Source organism: Anastrepha obliqua, chromosome 1 (genome assembly GCF_027943255.1).
Source record: "Anastrepha obliqua isolate idAnaObli1 chromosome 1, idAnaObli1_1.0, whole genome shotgun sequence".
NCBI lineage: Eukaryota > Metazoa > Arthropoda > Insecta > Diptera > Tephritidae > Anastrepha > Anastrepha obliqua.
Window position 1 is genome coordinate 38,661,185 of NC_072892.1, and position 19,372 is coordinate 38,680,556.

The 19,372-nt window shown below is 33.9% G+C and overlaps 1 protein-coding gene across 1 annotated transcript in view; it reads left to right on the plus strand.

Annotated features, from left to right (window-relative positions):
• LOC129248666 (acetylcholine receptor subunit alpha-like 2) overlaps window positions 1-19,372 on the plus strand; it is a 42,443-nt gene that overhangs the window by 8,707 nt on the left and 14,364 nt on the right. Inside the window, exons 2-6 of the mRNA XM_054888300.1 lie at window positions 4,730-4,884; window positions 9,258-9,438; window positions 9,984-10,143; window positions 17,734-18,328; window positions 18,497-18,698. Coding sequence (XP_054744275.1) covers window positions 4,730-4,884; window positions 9,258-9,438; window positions 9,984-10,143; window positions 17,734-18,328; window positions 18,497-18,698 — 1,293 coding nt within the window. The remainder of the gene's footprint in view (window positions 1-4,729; window positions 4,885-9,257; window positions 9,439-9,983; window positions 10,144-17,733; window positions 18,329-18,496; window positions 18,699-19,372) is intronic.

Sequence of the window (19,372 nt, forward strand, 5' to 3'; positions counted from 1 at the left end):
GTTAGAGTTTCCCACAAATTTATATTACATAAATTAGCCTAACTCGTATTTCATTCTCTTTTCTTTCAATGGTTGAATTCTTATTTACCCAATAAGCGATGTATGGTAGTGATTGAGAGTGATTGAGAGCTAACACCCTTTCATTGCTTCTTTAGTAGTGTCTTAAAGCAGTATTTTAGGAGCTCTATTATTCGTTCTATTTATCAACGATCTATGCTCTACGTGCTGATGATTTGAAAATTTTTTTGCGGTTAGAAATGTGGAAGATGTTTTTATGTTGAAAGAGGATTTAATGCCCTTGTTCGTCGGTGCATTGTCACGCTACTTTCGTCAAAGCGCATAATGTCTTTCAACCATCCCAGAGTATTCCTAATATTTTACTTCAATCTGTTCATATGTTCAAAGATCTAGGTGTGATTTTTGACTTCAATTTTTCATTCAACAACCGCATTAGCTTTGTTGTATCGTACTTCTTACTCCATCTTAGATTTTGTACAGCGCAATAGCTCTAAGTTCTTGAACCCTTACAATCTCAAAGCAGATTACACTTTTTCAAGAGGTTTTGTTACTTTAAATGTGTTTGTAACAATATCTTCAAGTACAACATTTTCCTTTCTAAGCCCACTTTTAGGCATAAACAAGTATTTATTTGCCTCTGACATACCACCTTTTGGGATTTACAGGGTTTTGTTTTATATTATTCTCTTTATGTGTTGCTACTTAGTTTCGCATATCAACGAATTCCGAGAAGTGTAATCAAGATCATGATTCCAAATTTTTGTCGCCTTATGTCGTCGAACTGAAATTAGAGCTGACCCCAATTTAGCTCAAAGTAATGCAACAAATGGCCTCTGTACCGCTCCCCGTTGTTTTTAAAATGAGTGTACTATTAACTATTCAAGCAAAATAGAAAAAACCTGTGTCATTTCCCCTCAGGATGTAATAGCTCCTCTGCCACTGCTCGATAGTTTCCCGAGCCACAAATCATCATTACAGCACAGAAGTTAATGGTAATTTTATCATTTAATGGAGACTCATAAATGAATAAGCCGAAGTCTTTATGGAGAATTCTCTTCAGCCTATTGCAGCTAATGTTGAGTTCTTACGGTTTGCGTTAATATTTTGAAGTTCGCACACTATTGGTTGAAAACTTATGACTACTGAAAAGGTGCAAATGCGAATTGCAAACAATTCCTAGTTAGTCCCAAATAGGATTGGAACGTTTTTTGAATTTAGGGTTTGAGCGAGAAATTTCCTGCATAGACTTTCGGACCTTAAAAACTTAAGCCTCAGAAAAAGTTTAAAATAATTGTGTAAACTTTTTTATAAGAACTTTCCCATACATTTTCTATTCACTGCTAGTTTATTAACTTTGCGAGTGTTGGGTTGAACAAATCAATGAAAAGTAGGTTAGGTTAGGTGTGGCCACTCTCCAAAAAAGTTTAGTAGCGGTCCACTTGACACCACAAAATTGGAATCAAGTACCTGCTCTAATCTACGTTTTCAAGGGGTTCTCATTGGACAGTGATCGGTGATGATACTAACCACCGTACTAATGTAAGGCCGGTCTATATTGATGAGGGGTCTAGTTTTAGGCTCATTTTTGAAGGTATTTAGTAAAGTAACAGGCGCAAGCAACTAAGGAAGGTTTTTGAGGCTCAACAGTATAGAATTGTAACATTTTCCTCTATAGCCTCTATCAAGAGAATCAAAATTTGTCACTTGCCGAGTTAAAACTTATTTTAATTTACAAGCACCATTGAGAGCTGAATAAAATTAAATTATTGACACAAAAATAAAAGCAAATGTTCGCCCTCAATCAGTGTATTTAAGAAGTATGAGGTCATAAAAGCGATTGAAGGAGGCAGCACATCTTTATATCTATAGATACTTAAATTCCAAGGGGGGAAAGAATTTTCTCGTCTGTTTCCTCATAGTCCACTATACTTCAGCTCCAGTGCAAATTTAAGCTGTGTTGTAATGGAAATTTTAGAGTTCTTCATTCCGACCGCCGTAACCAAGTAAGTTCGCAAATTACCAACATTTTATAGGGTGATTGAAAAGATTTTTACTGATAAGGATCGCCCCATGGCAGGCAAGGGCAAATCACCGAATATATTTCAGCCATGAAAAGGCTTCTCACAATAACCATCTGCCGTTTGAAAGCGTCATAACAGTAGGTTCCTTCATTTATCGAAAAACGTTAAGATTTGCAACAAAAATTAGATGAGGAGCTCAATCAAAACACCTAACGAAGGATGTAAGTGCCAATAAGTATTTATATATAATACATAACACAGGGGCTGAAAAGTCCCGTGCCGAATACATAGATGGCACTAGTTTTATTGTATTCGCCTATTTTCCAGTTAATACTAACCTTAAAAAAGAGTTGTTAAATTTTCATGATATTCTATTCGCTAGTTCGTGAGTTATTGCGCTAAGAGTAACGCTATTTTTGTAATTTTCAAAACAATGGATCAAAAATATTTTAATTTTTCACTGCTTCTTTATGGGAAAAAATACCGCTCGAGCGAAGCAATGGCTAGAAAAATGTTATGGGAGCTCAGCTCCATCAGAAACAACAAAAAAACAATGGTTTGCTGACTTCAAACGTGGTCGTAGAGATACCGAAAGGCACAACGCAGTGGACGTCCAAATAGGGCAGTAACATCAGAAACATCAAAAATTCCCCAAAAGTGAAGTCGCGTGAGTTAGCTGACATCGTACAGATATCAAAAGAATGTATTACCTTTATATTGCATGAGCATTTGGCTATGAGAAAGCTCTGTTCAAAATGTTCTTGTTTCATCAAGACAACGCACCGTGTCATAAGTCAATCAAAACAATGGCAAAACTACATGAAGTGAACTTTGAAACTCCACCCACGTCCATCGTATTCGCCAGATTTGGCTCTCAGTGACTACTGGCTGTTCGCAGACTTAAAAAAAATGCTCAATCGTAAAACATTTCGCTCGAATGAAGAGGTTATCGCCATCGCTGAAACTGAGGCCTATTTTGAGGCAAAAGATAAATCGTTCTACAGAAGTGGTAGAGATTTCTAATTTCGCGCCATGTCAATTGCAAAGCTGTCGTCTTCAGTAGTTTGAAATTCTGTAAACTACTCACTCTCAATGAGAGTTGCTTGTAGACTATGCCTCCTGCTATTTCACTGTCCATTTTTGCATCGTTCTGAAATTCGGGTTCGCTTAAAATTATATTAAATGCCCAATTACTTCTGCAGAGCAGATGAACGTGGAAGTTGTGACGAATATGTAATAAACCTCTCCGAACTGATAGCGACATTCTTTAGCTTATATTCCTATATTTTTTTAGATAAACGCATGGGCTTTGCTTATCATCGACTATATGTATGTTAGATGAAGAAACTCTTTGGACAATTCTAAGAATTTGCCTACCGCCCTACTTTTTTGGCAATTTTATTTTGCTGAAATACTGGAAAGCTTTAATTTATAAACAGATGTTTGTTGCGCTATCACCACAGACTTTTTATGCTTATTATAATGGAATAGAATTTTCGATTTCATATTAAATAATAACCAACGTCCGCAGAGCTAGTCTTGACCGTAATTTTCGAGCAGATTTCTTGACCTTCTGATTTTCAAACTAATTTCCATAAATTAATTTCTTTGCGATGGGCTACAAGCTGTGTATTTGTGAAACCTGACCTGGACCAGCAAACGTGACTACTCTCAAGTCGCTGTCAATTAGTTGCTCATATCTTTGCTTAGCTGTCATTTTCAAGTATTATATAATTTTTCCAAATTTTATTTAAATGCTCACTTATCATTTCTCACTCACACCTTTGATTGCACTGAAATTGCAATGAGTTTCTTCAAATTTGTCTGTCTATTCGTCTATCTGTTTATCAGCATTTTGAAAATTAAATTGTAACCAATTTTATGCTGGCAATTGGTGCCACTTTCATCCGTTTCACACGCACATACACACACACTTAGCCGACAAACCGACGTACAAAGGATCGGCGAGACCTCTTTTGCACCTTCAAGTCAATCATTTTAGCGCCACTATCGACCCTTTTATTGCCAACAAAGGGCACGAAAAGTGGCAATTCCACAGCAATTTGATGGCATCAAATAGGCACAAATATACAAACATATATACATACGTAACAGACAAAGAGACGGCGCACAATGTCAATATATATTGAATATGCAAAAGTGAATAAAAAGTGGCATGCACACATATATATGTATATATATATTTTTTTTCTATTGCATCGATATATATACATACCCATACGTATATATTTAATAGTCAAGAAATTAGACTTTTCATTTGCACAATAATGAATGGAAAAGGACATGACAGCGAAATTAAAAGCGCACACTTTGAAACAAAAGGTCACCAATTACAGAGAAGAAAAAATGAAAAAAGTAAAAATAGCTAAATGAAATAGTGAATTTAAATGAGCAAAGTGAAAAAATCAAGGCATACAATCAGACAGCAAGCAGGCGAAGCGCAACTCAATGAGAATTGCCAGCGAATTTCTTTCAATTTCAGCAGCCATTTTTTGCTCTGCTCAAGTGCTGTCTTTTCAATCAACTGAATTCTTTCTATATTCTTTCTATTCCTTCTTGCCTTAGAACTGAGTAATTTAGTGCAATCATTATGTCGATATTTGACTAGCGATGACAAAAGTATGCAATGTAAAAAAAAGTATGTATTAATGTTTAATTTTTTCTTACAGAATTTAAAAGATCAAATTTTAACAACAAACGTTTGGCTCGAACACGAGTGGCAGGATCACAAATTCAAGTGGGACCCTTCAGAATATGGCGGAGTAACAGAGCTGTACGTGCCATCGGAGCATATTTGGCTGCCTGATATTGTGCTCTATAATAAGTGAGTATGGAAGAGGGAAGAACGAAGAGAGAAAAAAAGAAAAAAGAGAAAAGGAAGAAGAAGAATACAAAAGCAAAAGGAAAAGAGAAGATTTAAGTTAGAAAGTAAAAGATGGAAAGAAAGATGAAAAAATAAAAAAGGAGGAAGAGAGAAGAAAATTGTAGAGGGACAAAAATGCAGGAAGAAGGAAAAAGTAGGAAGAAGGAAACGAAAGAGGAAATAAAAATGAAGAATTACTAATGACAACAACAACAACAACTAATGAGAGAAGCTAAAGAAAGAAGAAAGGAACAAAACAACAGATAGGAAGTAAAAAAAATAAGAAACAAGAAAGGAGTAGAAAAAGGTAATGGAGAAACTATGAAGAAAAAATAAAGAAAGGCAAAAAAGAGTAAGGGAAGAAGCAAAAAGGAAGGGAAAGAAGGTACAAACTAAACTGAAGACAGAAAGAAGAAGTAGTAAGAATGAAGCAAACGAAAGAAGAAATAAAAAGAAAGAAAGAAGTGGTAAGAAAGAAGTAAAATGAAAGGGAAAAAGACAAAAGTAGAAGAAAAACAAAAGAAGAAATAAAGAAGACGAAAGAAGGAATAAAAAAGAAAGAACGAAGAACGAAGAAGAAAGGGGAAAAAATAAATAAGACAGAAGAATAAGAAAAAGAAAAATAAAAAAAAAGAATAAAAATGTGAGAAAAAAGAATAAAGAATTAGGAACATGGAACCGAAAACGAAGAAGAAAGAAAAAGGAAGTTAGAACGAAAACAAAAGACAAAAATAGTTAACAAATCAGAAAGAGGAAAAAAGGAAGAAGAAATAAAATGAAATGAACAGAGGAAAAAAAAGAAAGAGAAGAAAGGTAAAAAATAAAAGAAGAATCGAGAAAGAATAAAAAGAAAATGTAAAAAATAAAAATCAGAAAAAAAGAACGTAAAGGAAAAAGAGAGAAATTAAGGAAGAAGAACAAAAGAAAAGATAAAGTGCTCTTTAATAACTGAGTACGAAAGATTGAAAAACAAGAAGAAAAGCAAGGAAAAGAAAGAGAAAGAACAAAGAAAAATAAGAGAAAAGAAAGGTTAGAGGAGATCAAAGGATTTAGAAAAAATTTAGGTGAAAGATTGAAGAAGTAATAAAGAATTGCCTGAGATGATGGGAAAAATGTGTCGTTAGCGATGGCTATTATTTTGAAGATTAAATTTGTAACCATTTTTTGTTAATAAACGTTTGAAATTGAAAAAAAAACTCATTTTATAGGTATATACCGCAGAAAAATAACATCTTCATACAAATTTGCTGCGCAACTATTCAGACCAAATTTAAATTTCACTAAAAGACTGGTACCCGCGACTTCACTTGCATATAAAATAAATTTAAATATATAAACTATAGCAAGTTATTTTCTCTTAATTTCCCTTTCTTCTCTGTACACAAAACATTTTAATTTTTTTATTAGACAAATAGTTGAGTTACTTACTTCAGAATGTACAATGTACACTTCGCGGGGTGATAAGTAATCAGTAGGTAAATCAATCTCTGTTTTGCTTGCCTAATTAATTGCCCTTAAAAAAGAAATTAATTAATTCGGTGTATAAGATTAATTATCCTTTGCTGCAGTCATTCGAAATGGTTACTTCATTAATATTTGCTTGCAGTTTTTTAATTCATAAACAAACTTCATTGCTCGGACCTTCAGGAGGCTTACAATTTCTAAGTACTGTAGTTGTAACAGAGTTAATTTTTGTACTTTTGTATTCAACTGATCTTGAATAAAAAAAATAAGTGAATGAAATACTCTATCATCAATGCTAATATTAGGTTGTAAGTAATCGCAGGTGTTCAGTCACCGTTAATAATTGTAAATCACGGGCTCATAGCCTCTTTAATGGTATACCACAAGGTTCAACTCTCTCAGTGACATTGTTCACTATAGCTTTTGACGAAATTAGTTCAATTATTGCCTCTAATGCCGAGTTGGAACATGTTATATATGCTGATGATGTTTTAGTATTTTCCAAATTAAAAAAACCTTAACGAAGTCACTTATACTTTTCTGAACATTTTAAACAGTATAAGCAAATGGTCAGAAATATCAGGCGCCAACATTTCAGCAAGTAAATGCGCTACTTTCCATATATGTAGAAAACGTAATTGTTGCTTCCCCAGTTTGTCCTTTTCCAATGTACAATACTAATCCCACATTCTAATACACTAAGGATTTTAGGCTTAACATTGGACAAAAGACTTACATATAAGGAACACTGTAAAGCCATTAGAATAAGCTTATTTTTAATGCTTAATATTATATAATTAAGTTTTTATCTTCTAAGCATTCCCATGTTCATCCACACACACTTGCTAACGTAACAAATGCCCTACTGTTATCCATAATCGATTTTGGACCTTGTATTTACGGACATTCTGCCAAAGAATGCATCAAACTATTAAATGCTTCTTACCATGCGGCAGCTAGAAAGAGTATCTGCGCGTTCCCAACATCACCAACAAAAGCTGTTCTTGCAGAAGCCGGATTACCGGATATATCACACAGAGTCAACTGCAACACAATAATGCTCCTTCTTCAAGCTCCTTCAGCGAAGCAACAATATAAAAATAGTCCACCATACAACGTTATGTTGAACTAATGCAAAGCTGAATGTCACATCAGATGCGATTTTGCCACCAATTCCAGTTTTCCCACTAGGCTTCAGCCCAAAAACTATTTTTATCGCGGATTTGCTAAAATTCCCCAAAGAGTCCACCTCCTGTAATGAATACGTCCAACATTTCAATGAAATCGTTGCTCCTTTAAGAAACGAATTCGTTTATACCGATGGATCTAAAACAGATGTACTAGTGTACATCATTTGATGTCACAAACCAGCTTGGTGTCACAATCTCAGTCGGTGCTTTACCGTCCTACTGCTCAGTATTCACAGCGGAAGCAGCTACATTGCTTGAAGCGGTAGCTTATGCCTCCAACAAAGACGGAAAATTCATTATTTGCATCGATAGTAAATCCGTAATGGACACTATATTGAACTATTCTAACGAAACTCCAATAATCACCGAAATCCAAAATAATATCGTATCAAATAAAAATTCCATAAGGATCATGTGGGTTCCGGGTCATGCCGCAATACAAGGCAAAGAGTTCGCTGATACTAGAGCCAAAGAAGCTGCCCAAGAGCCCCTTCACTTCAGTGCACATTTTACTATCAAAGATATTCGGAAAACTATACTAAAATCTCTTCAGGATACGTGCAATAGTCAATGGATTAATTATCAACACCACTACAAAAAGTACAATCCTAGTGGCATCAAACCCATATATCCTACACACATGTCTTCCCAGAACTTCAAGATATTTACACGCCTTCAAATCGGTCACACTATAGCCACCCATGTTCAGCACAATTAAACCAGACTGCCCTTTTTGCAACTCAGACGACTACAAGACTACACACCTCCTCGATAGCGCGCCCTAGATTGGAATGCACTAGAAATGCAATCCATCCTAATCTTAAACTTTCGAATCTACTCAACAACACAGATGACAATAGCATTAACTTAATTTGTAAATTTATTAAACTAACTAAATTAAAACGTTTACTCTTTGCGAAAACTATATATAAAATTATACTCCGATCAAACTCACACTACCCACTAATCTTCTAATACTCACTCAACTGCTCTCTGCCATCCTCTTGTATAGTTACGTACCTATACGAGTATTGTTACTCTAGTTAAGATACCATGCCGAAGGCCCAGGCAGCCAGTACTTATTTCGTAAGTGGAATAGTTATTAATAACTGTTACTCTTTTAAATAAATAAATAAAAATTAATAAATAATACAAGGTTGTTCAATAAGTGTTGCGGTTCGATGAAAAAAACATAATTTTAAGGTTTGAAATACACTTAAATATTCAGTATAGTCTCTCTAAACATCAATACACTTGTTCCAACGAGATTCCAATTTATGAATGCCATCCTTAGGTGGCAACGTTATTCACAAAATAAATTTTATTACATTTTTTTAACACCTTTCATTTGAGGACCAATTTCCAATTGTTTTAGATAATTGCAAAATTTAATTTAAAATTAGGTGCCAGCCATACTAAAAAATATTTTTTTAATGTTTCGTAATAATAAATTAAATGGCAATGCTATAAAAATACTTATTATTTGATTTATGTTTTTCGAAATAACTTTGCTTTGATACTTTTGTTAAAATGCTAATTTCTATTTCTCAGTTAATAAACATTTTTGAATTTTGCAAGCTGGCAAATATCATATTTGAATCATACAAGATTATTGAAAAACAAAAAAAAAGACCTTATTCTTTAGAAATGTAACACATTCTCATTTTCTCTTTCGAACAGCGCCGATGGCGAGTACGTCGTTACCACCATGACCAAAGCCATTCTTCATTACACGGGGAAAGTTGTTTGGACTCCGCCTGCAATTTTCAAATCGTCCTGTGAAATTGATGTACGCTACTTCCCGTTCGATCAGCAGACGTGTTTCATGAAATTTGGCTCATGGACCTATGATGGTGATCAGGTAAAATTTAAACAAAATTAAAAATTCATCAAATTGGAAAAAAAAATTTAAATTTGTTAGAAATATGCATATTTTGGTCTATGCTGGCCTATGTTTTAGACTATGCTGAAACATCTAAAAAATTGTATCTAAGGACATGGTAGGGGTGTTCATACTAAATCGTTTAATACGCTACCCCCTACTCAGTAGTTTTCTAGTAAAACTAGCTTTGCCAATCAAGCAAAAATAAGTCAAAAAGGACGCACACAGATAAAAATATGGTATATGCTGAATGCTAACTGAATACTGAATACCCCTAATACATTATTTAGAAACCTAGACTAGCAAATTTTTATAAATTTTATTAAATTAATTCATCCCCTTTTTAAATCCGTAATTTGTTTATTACATTTTTCCTGACTCTCTTTCAACTTCAGAAATAGTTTTTTATTAGTTGTATGGTTTTGTTTCTTATCCGAACATTTATTAAAAAAAAATTTTATGGTATAAGAGTTGATAGTGTTTTCCAATAATTTTTTCTATTTTTCCTCCTCTCTCTGTCACAGATTGACTTAAAGCACATCAATCAAAGGAACGATAAAGACAACAAAGTCGAAATCGGCATAGACCTGCGTGAATATTATCCCAGCGTGGAATGGGATATATTGGGAGTGCCTGCAGAGCGTCATGAGAAATACTATCCCTGTTGCGCTGAGCCATATCCAGGTAATTAAAACATGTATATCTACACAACATATTATAAAAACAAAAACTTTAGAAACATTGAATCTGTAGAGAAAAAATATTAAAAAAACCAATAAGGGTGTTCTGGGGAAGTTTTTTATGATTTTTCCCTATTTCCATTTTTATTAAAAGTAGTTCAATGTCGAGAAGCAAAAAGCTATTTCAAACTATTCGTCAATAGAAAATTTTAGGCGATGGCTAATTCGTAAATAACTTTCTAACTATTTCTTCGAACATATAAATATATACCAAAAAATATTACATGGTTTATATTTTGTCTCCAATTATGAAAACAGTAGTCAGTGGTGTGTGACTACCATTCCGAAAAACAGAGAACGTAGGTTCGAATCTCCGTGCAACACCAAAAAATGAAGGAAAAATTTTTTCTAATAGCGGTCACCCCCCGGCATGCAATGGCAAACCTTCGAGTGTATTTCTGCCATGAAAAAGCTCCTCATAAAAAATATCAGCCATTTGGAGTCGGCTTAAAAGTAGGGCCCCCCAGTTATGGAATAACATCAAGACTCACACCACAAAAAGGGTGTAAGCGCCAATTATATTTATAATAAAAACAATAAAATAATAATGAAAATTGCTTTATTGGTTTTCAAAATACTCTCCTTCTTTCGTTTGAACCAATTTTCAAAGCACTTTTGATACTCGGAAGTGGATACCTCCGAAACGAGCTTTTTAAAAGCTTCAACAGCTTCTTCAGGCATTAAAAAATGTTGAACTCGCATTTTATTTTATGCTCGGCAACGAAAAAAATCTTTAGGTGTCAAATCAGGGCTGTAAGGTAGATGACCCATTAATTCGATCTTTTGGACGCTTAAAAACCCTCTTGAGTGAGCCAATACGTGAGAGCTCGCATTGTCTTGGTAAAGCTAAAGATGCGGCTTAATTAGATTTTCTGAAAAAACAGGCAATCATTTGCCTTGGAGTGCTTCTATCGCGCACAAATTTTACTGGAGTAAGCTAGTCTTGGAACACCCATACTGTCGGTTGCTGTTTTGTTTCCAGCTCATATGGATGGATCCAAGATTTATGATCCGTTACGAGTATAATGGCATAGACGTGCTTTGCACCACCGCATCTGAATTGCTTCAACATCCCTCTACACCGAATCCTTTTTAGCAAATTTTCAAATTATGAGGTATCCAACGAGAGCTAATCTGCTTGGCGAACAAATTTAAAAACCTCGTTTCTCAACCCCAAAAACCTTATCCTTCCAATCCTTACTCTCGCACAAAAGTCAGCGCATTATTTGCATTGTGGCTGCTAAAAACAGCAAAAACAAAGAACAACACTCAGTTACTCCTATCTGATTCAGCTAAATATCTAGGAGTTATTCTAGATAGGAAGTTGAGTTGGAAATAGCTCTTTATACTTGTAAGAAAGTTATAGGCGAAACCTGAGGTTTTTCACCTCGGATCATTTATTGGATATATACCTCGATCATCAAACCGATACTCTTCTACGGTGTGGTTGTATGGTGGACAGCACTCGAAAAACGGTGTAGAGTAGCCACAATTGATCGAGTCCAAAGAACAGCCTGCCTCCTGATAACAGGATGCTTAAGTACAACACCTACTAAGGCTCTAAATACGTTGCTTCACTTGTTCCCTATCGATCTGGCTGGCAAAGCGATTGCAGCGTAAGCAGCGACACCCATGAATGCTATATCGAAATGGAATAAGTATCTTGGCCATTCGGCCATACTGAACAGGAACACTGTTATCTCTTCCGACATAGACTATCATGTAAGTCTTCCATCACCACCCTTGCTATTCTCCTGTTCACTCCCAACTAGGGAAGAATGGAAGACAAATCTAACCGAAATCGATGGCCCTCTGATTATATAATATATACAGATGGTTCAAAACAAGACGGCAAAGTGGGATTTGGAATCTTTTCCAATTCCCCTCACATCAATCTATCATTTAGATAACCCGACTACTATAGCGTATTCCAAGCGGAAGTATGCGCTATCTGGTATGCTGCAAAAACTCTCTTAGAAAATAGAATATCACTAGAGGATATCCGCTTTTTCACCGACAGTCAAGCTGAAAATCGAATCTCGCATCAAATTCTCGAAACGAATTAATATCTTTGACTAAAATCTACAATAAAAATCTCGGTTAGGTGGGGAAATCATATAACATAATGAGCTCTAGGGCAACACAACGGACCCAACTTGCGGTCTATGTGGCACTCCGATGCGGGGTCACCCTTAAACCAACCAACCCCAACCAAACTACTTAATTTGATTCAATTTTTGGTTTTCGTTTCGATTAATGGCTTTTTTTTATTAATTTACTGGATTTTAGTTAACTTTTTTTACTCCATTTTAATTCATTATTTTAGGTCATTTAATTTACTTAATTTAATTTTATTTTATTTTATTTTATTTTTATTTTATTTTATTTTATTTCGTTTTATTTTATTTTATTTTATTTTATTTTATTTTATTTTATTTTATTTTATTTTAATATATTTTATTTTATTTTATTTTATTTTATTTTATTTTATTTTATTTTATTTTATTTTATTTTATTTTATTTTATTTTATTTTATTTTATTTTATTTTATTTTATTTTATTTTATTTTATTTTATTTTATTTTATTTTATTTTATTTTAATATATTTTATTTTATTTTATTTTATTTTATTTTATTTTATTTTATTTTATTTTATTTTATTTTATTTTATTTTATTTTATTTTATTTTATTTTATTTTATTTTATTTCATTTATATTTTTAATTTAATTTAATTCAAAATTTTTGTTTCATTTTTTTATAAAATTTTTTAAAGCATTTTTTGTTATTTTACTTATTTTCATTTAATTTCATTGTGGCACAATTTATTTAATTGTTTAATTTTAGCTCATTTAATTAACTTTATTTTATTTTATTTTATTTTATTTTATTTTATTTTATTTTATTTTATTTTATTTTATTTTATTTTATTTTATTTTATTTTATTTTATTTTATTTTATTTTATTTTATTTTATTTTATTTTATTTTATTTTATTTTATTTTATTTTAATACATTTTATTTTATTTTATTTTATTTTCTTTTATTTTATTTCATTTATATTTTTAATTTAATTTAATTCAAAATTTTTGTTTCATTTTTTTATAAAATTTTTTAAAGCATTTTTTGTTATTTTACTTATTTTCATTTAATTTCATTGTGGTACAATTTATTTAATTGTTTAATTTTAGCTCATTTAATTAACTTTATTTTATTTAATTAAATTTCTTGTTGTTCATAAAATTTACTTTTATTGTTTATTTAGTTGTGTTTTTAATTTTCATTTCATTTTGTTCTATTTTATTTTTAATAAATTAATAGAATTAATTTAACTAAGTTTATTGCTTTTTTTTGGTGCATAAAAATTAATAAATTTAATTAATATTTTTATTCTTAAAATTATTTCATATCACTTAATTTACTGAATTTAGTCTATTCTTTAATTTTAATTGGTTTTACTTCATTTATTTTACTTTGATTTAGTTTTTTCATTCAATCATATTTTTCTATTTCTTCATTCTTATTTTTCCTTCCAGAGCCAAAGCATTCTATGCAAATACACAAATTTATAGCCATTTATCTAAACCTAAGCGCCATGATTTGTATTAATCCCGAAAATATTTCATTTTTCGGTTTTTAACTCAAATTATTGTACTGTTTGTGGCTTAGCAAGAATTCTCAATCGCGTGCTTGGTGTCTGTCCCAAACCTCAACAAAGCCGGCATGACAACGCGCGTTGAATTGAAATCGAGAAACAGTCTATTGGGGATTTTCGTTTGTACAGACAAATAAATATCCCCAATTCCATGTACGATTGTGTATGACTTTATAAAAACAAAAATACACATACAAACACACACGCACGCACACAATTGAAATGCATGCATAAATTTTGGTGTATGTTTTTCCCTTTTTGGTACTGTGTGCACATTGACAAATGTGAAGTCCTGCTGGAATTTCGCAGAGAATTTTCAGTTTTGAAAATTAGAAAATGGTAAATAAACAAACAAAAAATGTTGAGCAAATATACGAAATCATTTAAAAATTTCAATTCTCTATGTTTGTGTGCATGTATTTCGCCTATGTTAGCTACATGATAGAGCGTATTAGGTATGTAGAGGGGATATTTGCTGACAAATACTCCCAGTGAGCTTGCAGCCCGGGCATGCCCATGTGCGCCTGTCTAAGACTTTATTATTTTGCATACAAAGTGTAATCAAACTGTCAACATGGCCAAAATGGGCGAACACGCACTTGCACTTCAGCTAAAGCGCACACTTGTGCACATCTACGCACACAGTTACATACATACACGAACACATGCAGTTTATAAGCCTCAAAGTCTCACATATCATAAATCAAAAATAAGGATAACGAAAAATACATAAAAAGGAACAGAATTACGAAGGCAGCAATCACCGGCAGCAGAGAAGCGCAGCTAAGATTTATGACTCTCTCGTTGATTATTTCATTTCATTTCAAAATTCAATTCAGCTAAAGCTAAACCGATTAACGGAGGTACACGCATATGATGCATACCTATGTGTATGTGTGTAAATGTAAAAGTGTGAGTGTACCTTTCCACCATTCTCACTTTTTCAAAAACACCTCACTCCTTGCGACCGTTTAACCCTCATGGCTTAGTTTCCAAAAGTAAGGTATAAATTGTTTATGAGTCTCTAGTTGATTATTTCACCTCCCTGATTTTATATTTAATCGACGAACAGATCTTGTAATTTTTCATAAATTACACTTAAAAAAATTGGTGCTTATATGTTTATTTTTTAAGTTTAAAATGGTACTTTACTTTTAGACAAAAAATTGCTAAATTTGCGTATGTAAGCTATTTCCACCACTGTAGTTAAGAGATCTGCAAGGTTTCAGAAATATATATATTAGATGTAACTCGAAGTAGCTGATTTTCGTCTAAACTAGCACTTCAGGTCTATCGATTACAGATGGCTATCAGAGCTGTCCATATCTTTAGTTAATAAGGGTCCTCTGTACGATTCAGCATTTTCATTTCCAAATAATGAGAATATTCATTGTTTTTTAGCAGCAGCTACGGCTAAGCTGAACGTAAAATGTAAAGCATGTTACATTTTCTTTTAGGACGCCAAAGTTCAGTTAACTCCGCAAATTGGAGGAGGAGCTCGGCCAAGATAAAAGGTCTTTCCTAGACGGTACCAATTTTTATATCATATTTTATATTTGTCGAGTAGACAGAAGTGCAATTTGAACCATGAATATTTACTCAATATTAAATTAAATTTTTGAAACTTATTAAAAAATGGTCGATCTTAAGGAACAACATCGCAAAATTCCTAATCTTTTTCGTCCGAATGAGTTGAAACCAGTTCTGTAGAAGATAGCAACAGGACTGGCATTTTGAATAAAAATCGTGAGACCTGAAAGAATCAAAATGTGCACATGTTCTATTCTAAAACAATATCTAGACACGTCTTCTGAAAGACACTTTATTTATAAAGGGTTTTGCAATAACAGGTGTTATTTTGAATAGCCCGCTATTTCGGTAGATGTCACTTTTGAAGCTGTCATTTTTTGGTATTTGACAAGTAGAAACTACGCTACTAATAAAAATTGAACGATTCACGCTTAAACAACGCATTGAAGTTATTAAAATTCACTATAAAAATGGTGAAAATTTGGCCAGACGCACAGTGCGGCCGATTCCCAAACAGCTGGCCAAAAGCCGAAAAAAAGTTTCTAGATAGAGTTTTTTTGTCTTCGGGTTGGCTACACTAATGCCTTGAGTAGTGAAAACCGTTCATAGCAACGTCCTGTACCCTAAGTATCCTCTGTATTTTCAGTCGCAACGTGGCCTTCGTTTGAGCATCGTATTACTGTCGAGGAATAGTGAAAGTTGTACACATTTGAAAGATTTTGTAATGGAGTAAATTGAACAAAGCCAAATGGAATCATCTTCGGAAGGTTAGTAAAATACGAGAAATCTTTAGTACATATCAATACCTCGACACAAAATTTTTAGCTGCAGCAATACGTAGATACATTTTTTGCAATTTTTTTTATAAAATTTGAGTTTTCAAACTGTATAGTAATACAACGCCGTCAGATGCTGCTTTGAAACCTATTAAAGGTTACTCAAAAAAGTAATGGTTACTGAATGCTACCTTGGCTTTTATGCTATTTTTTGTGCACATATAAATTTACATGCATCTTGATTATGTTCTAGAATATACGCTATTTCACGTGAGGGGGTGGCCAATAGGGGTGGAAGGGGGTGGATTTTCAAAATTTTAAGATCAAATTCGTAATCAGCGACCCCGACAACCCCTGAGTAAGAAATTTTGAATCAATTACTTCATTTTTTGAGTTTTGGCCAGCTTTTCGGGAATCGGACGCACTGTGAGACGGTTCGTTCTGAAACACCTTGTTGGACCCCAATACATAAATTGGTGAACAAGTTCAAGCTGTTGGGGCAAGTTAGAGATGTGAAGAATGCACGTCGCTCATGAACAGCCGAAAATATTGCTGTTGTAGCCGAAAGTGTTGAAGAAAACCCAGGTTTGTCCATTCCTCGTCGTTTTTTGGAATTAGACAATCCACAAACGTCATTACACCGTATTTTACATAAATATTTGGGACTTAAGGCTTATAAAGTCTAGTTAACACAAGAACTCAAGCCGCCGATCACCAACAATGTCGTGTCTTTGCTGATTGGGTCGTTGAAATGCATTAAAATGATCCGGAATTCCATCGAAAATCATCTTGAGGGATGAGACCCATTTCCACCTCGGTGGATTTGTCAACAAGCAGAAGCAGTTACGGTTAATGAACGATTTTTTATGGTCGAAATTCTAGTGCGCCGGCAGTAAACTTGGATCGGCAGGAAACTCAACGGAATCACGGAACGTGTTAACAATCGATTTATTAGTGTACTAAATCTATTCGGGGAAGATTTTCTTTCCAGAAGTAGTGCTGTTCACTGGCTTCGTCGTTCGTGCGCTTTATGCCTCTGGATTACTTTTTATTGGGTTTATTGGTTTATGTCGAGAAACCAAAAACTCTTGAAATATTGGAAGCCAATATTCAAGTCAGCCTTGACGCCATACGGCCAAATTCATTGGAACTCGAAGCCATGAGACTCGTAACCCTGGAGGTCATATGCCGAATATCTTGTTTTAAAATTAAATGCCAATAAATTATCTACCAGAATATAATAAAAAAAATTATTTCAGGAATATTTCTTTTTTGTGTTATCATTTTAAGTTCTCGAGCTCTTAAGATCCACCGGATACATTTTTTTTTTGCTAATGGGAATATGCTGCAAAAATACTTTAAGGCGAAGTAACGGAAAATAATAATAAAAAAGATGTGTTGCATAACAGCTGGAGAGATCGGAGCGATTGATTCCAGTACTATGAAACTTATCTTATTAGTAAAAAATACTAAATCTATTAGTGTACCTATTAGTTTTAAAATACCTAATTTGTATCTTACACTCCGCATTGCTCTTCACTCACTCAATCCACTCTTTTCGCTCTTTTCTTTCCAGATATTTTCTTCAACATAACACTTCGCCGTAAGACTCTCTTCTACACTGTCAATCTCATTATACCCTGCGTAGGCATCTCATATCTATCGGTGCTCGTATTCTATCTGCCCGCCGATTCTGGTGAGAAGATCGCGCTTTGCATCAGCATTCTACTCTCGCAAACAATGTTCTTCCTGCTGATCTCCGAAATCATACCGTCTACATCGTTGGCATTACCACTACTTGGGAAATATCTACTCTTCACTATGTTGCTGGTCGGGCTGAGTGTTGTCATCACGATTATTATACTCAACATACACTACCGCAAGCCGAGCACACACAAAATGGCGCCATGGGTGCGTGCCTTCTTTATCAAACGCCTGCCCAAGCTGCTGTTGATGCGCGTACCCAAGGATCTGTTGCGTGATTTAGCGGCCAGTAAAATCAATTATGGCACCAAGTTCAGCAAAACCAAATTCGGCAAAGCGCTCATGGATGAAATGCAAATGAATTCGGGCAGTTCCAGTCCAGATTCGCTACGACGCATGCAGGGGCGCATGGGCGGCATAGGCGGTGGCGGTTGCAATGGACTGCATGCAACTAGCGCCACAAATCGGTAATTAAATTTTATTGAGAGCGTGAGAACATGTGATTGCTTTCAGTTTCATTTTACTGTTTTTATTATTTACATATATTGTGTTTACTTGTAACATTGATAAATTGTTTTCCTCTCTGTCTCTCTCTCTCTCTCTCTCTCTCTCTCTCACTTTTTGCTTTCGTACAGCTTTAGCGGTCTGGTAGGTGCTTTGGGAGGCGGCTTAAGCACGTTAAGCGGTTACAATGGATTACCCTCGGTGCTATCCGGCCTAGATGATTCACTGAGTGATGTGGCGCAGCGCAAGAAGTATCCATTCGAGTTGGAAAAGGCTATTCACAATGTTATGTTCATACAACATCACATGCAACGTCAGGATGAATTCAATGCGGTGAGTGCATACATTGATACGGACCATTTGTTTGGGCTTACGAAGGATTTAAAGCGTACATTTCTGTGCATACTCCTTTTTATCGGCTTTGGTCTTTCCGTTGAATAACTTCTTATATGAAATGTATATGGAAGTGAGTGATGCACACTTTTGGACACAGTTTATACGAAAATAAGCTACATGCTACAATTCTCAAAGTTGAAAAAAAGAGGTTGTCTGTAAAGTCGGTTTACTGACGATAATTTAACGGACAATGCCATAAGAAAATATTGATGGAATGGTTGCAATTTTCAAAACAAAATTTTAATTTTATTTGTTTGATAGATATTTTGTATGGATATAGAGAAGGAGGTAAATCGAATCGCAATGGAATAGGTCAAGTTACATTTACACAAACGTGAAAAATTACGCAACACTTACCCAATTCATGAAAGATATGTGCAATTTCGATTGTGCATCAGACGTTAATAAGTCAACAACACTAAGAGGCATTATCATCGATTTGACTTTTTCAAGACACATTACACTCGAAACATTCCCTTTCATTTCCTATTTTTCCTATCATCGTTTATTCTCAACAGAGAAATGGTTCATTACCATGCACACAGGAACAAGGCATATGCAAATACAAATATGTGAATTTATATACATACGCGCATATACATACATATATA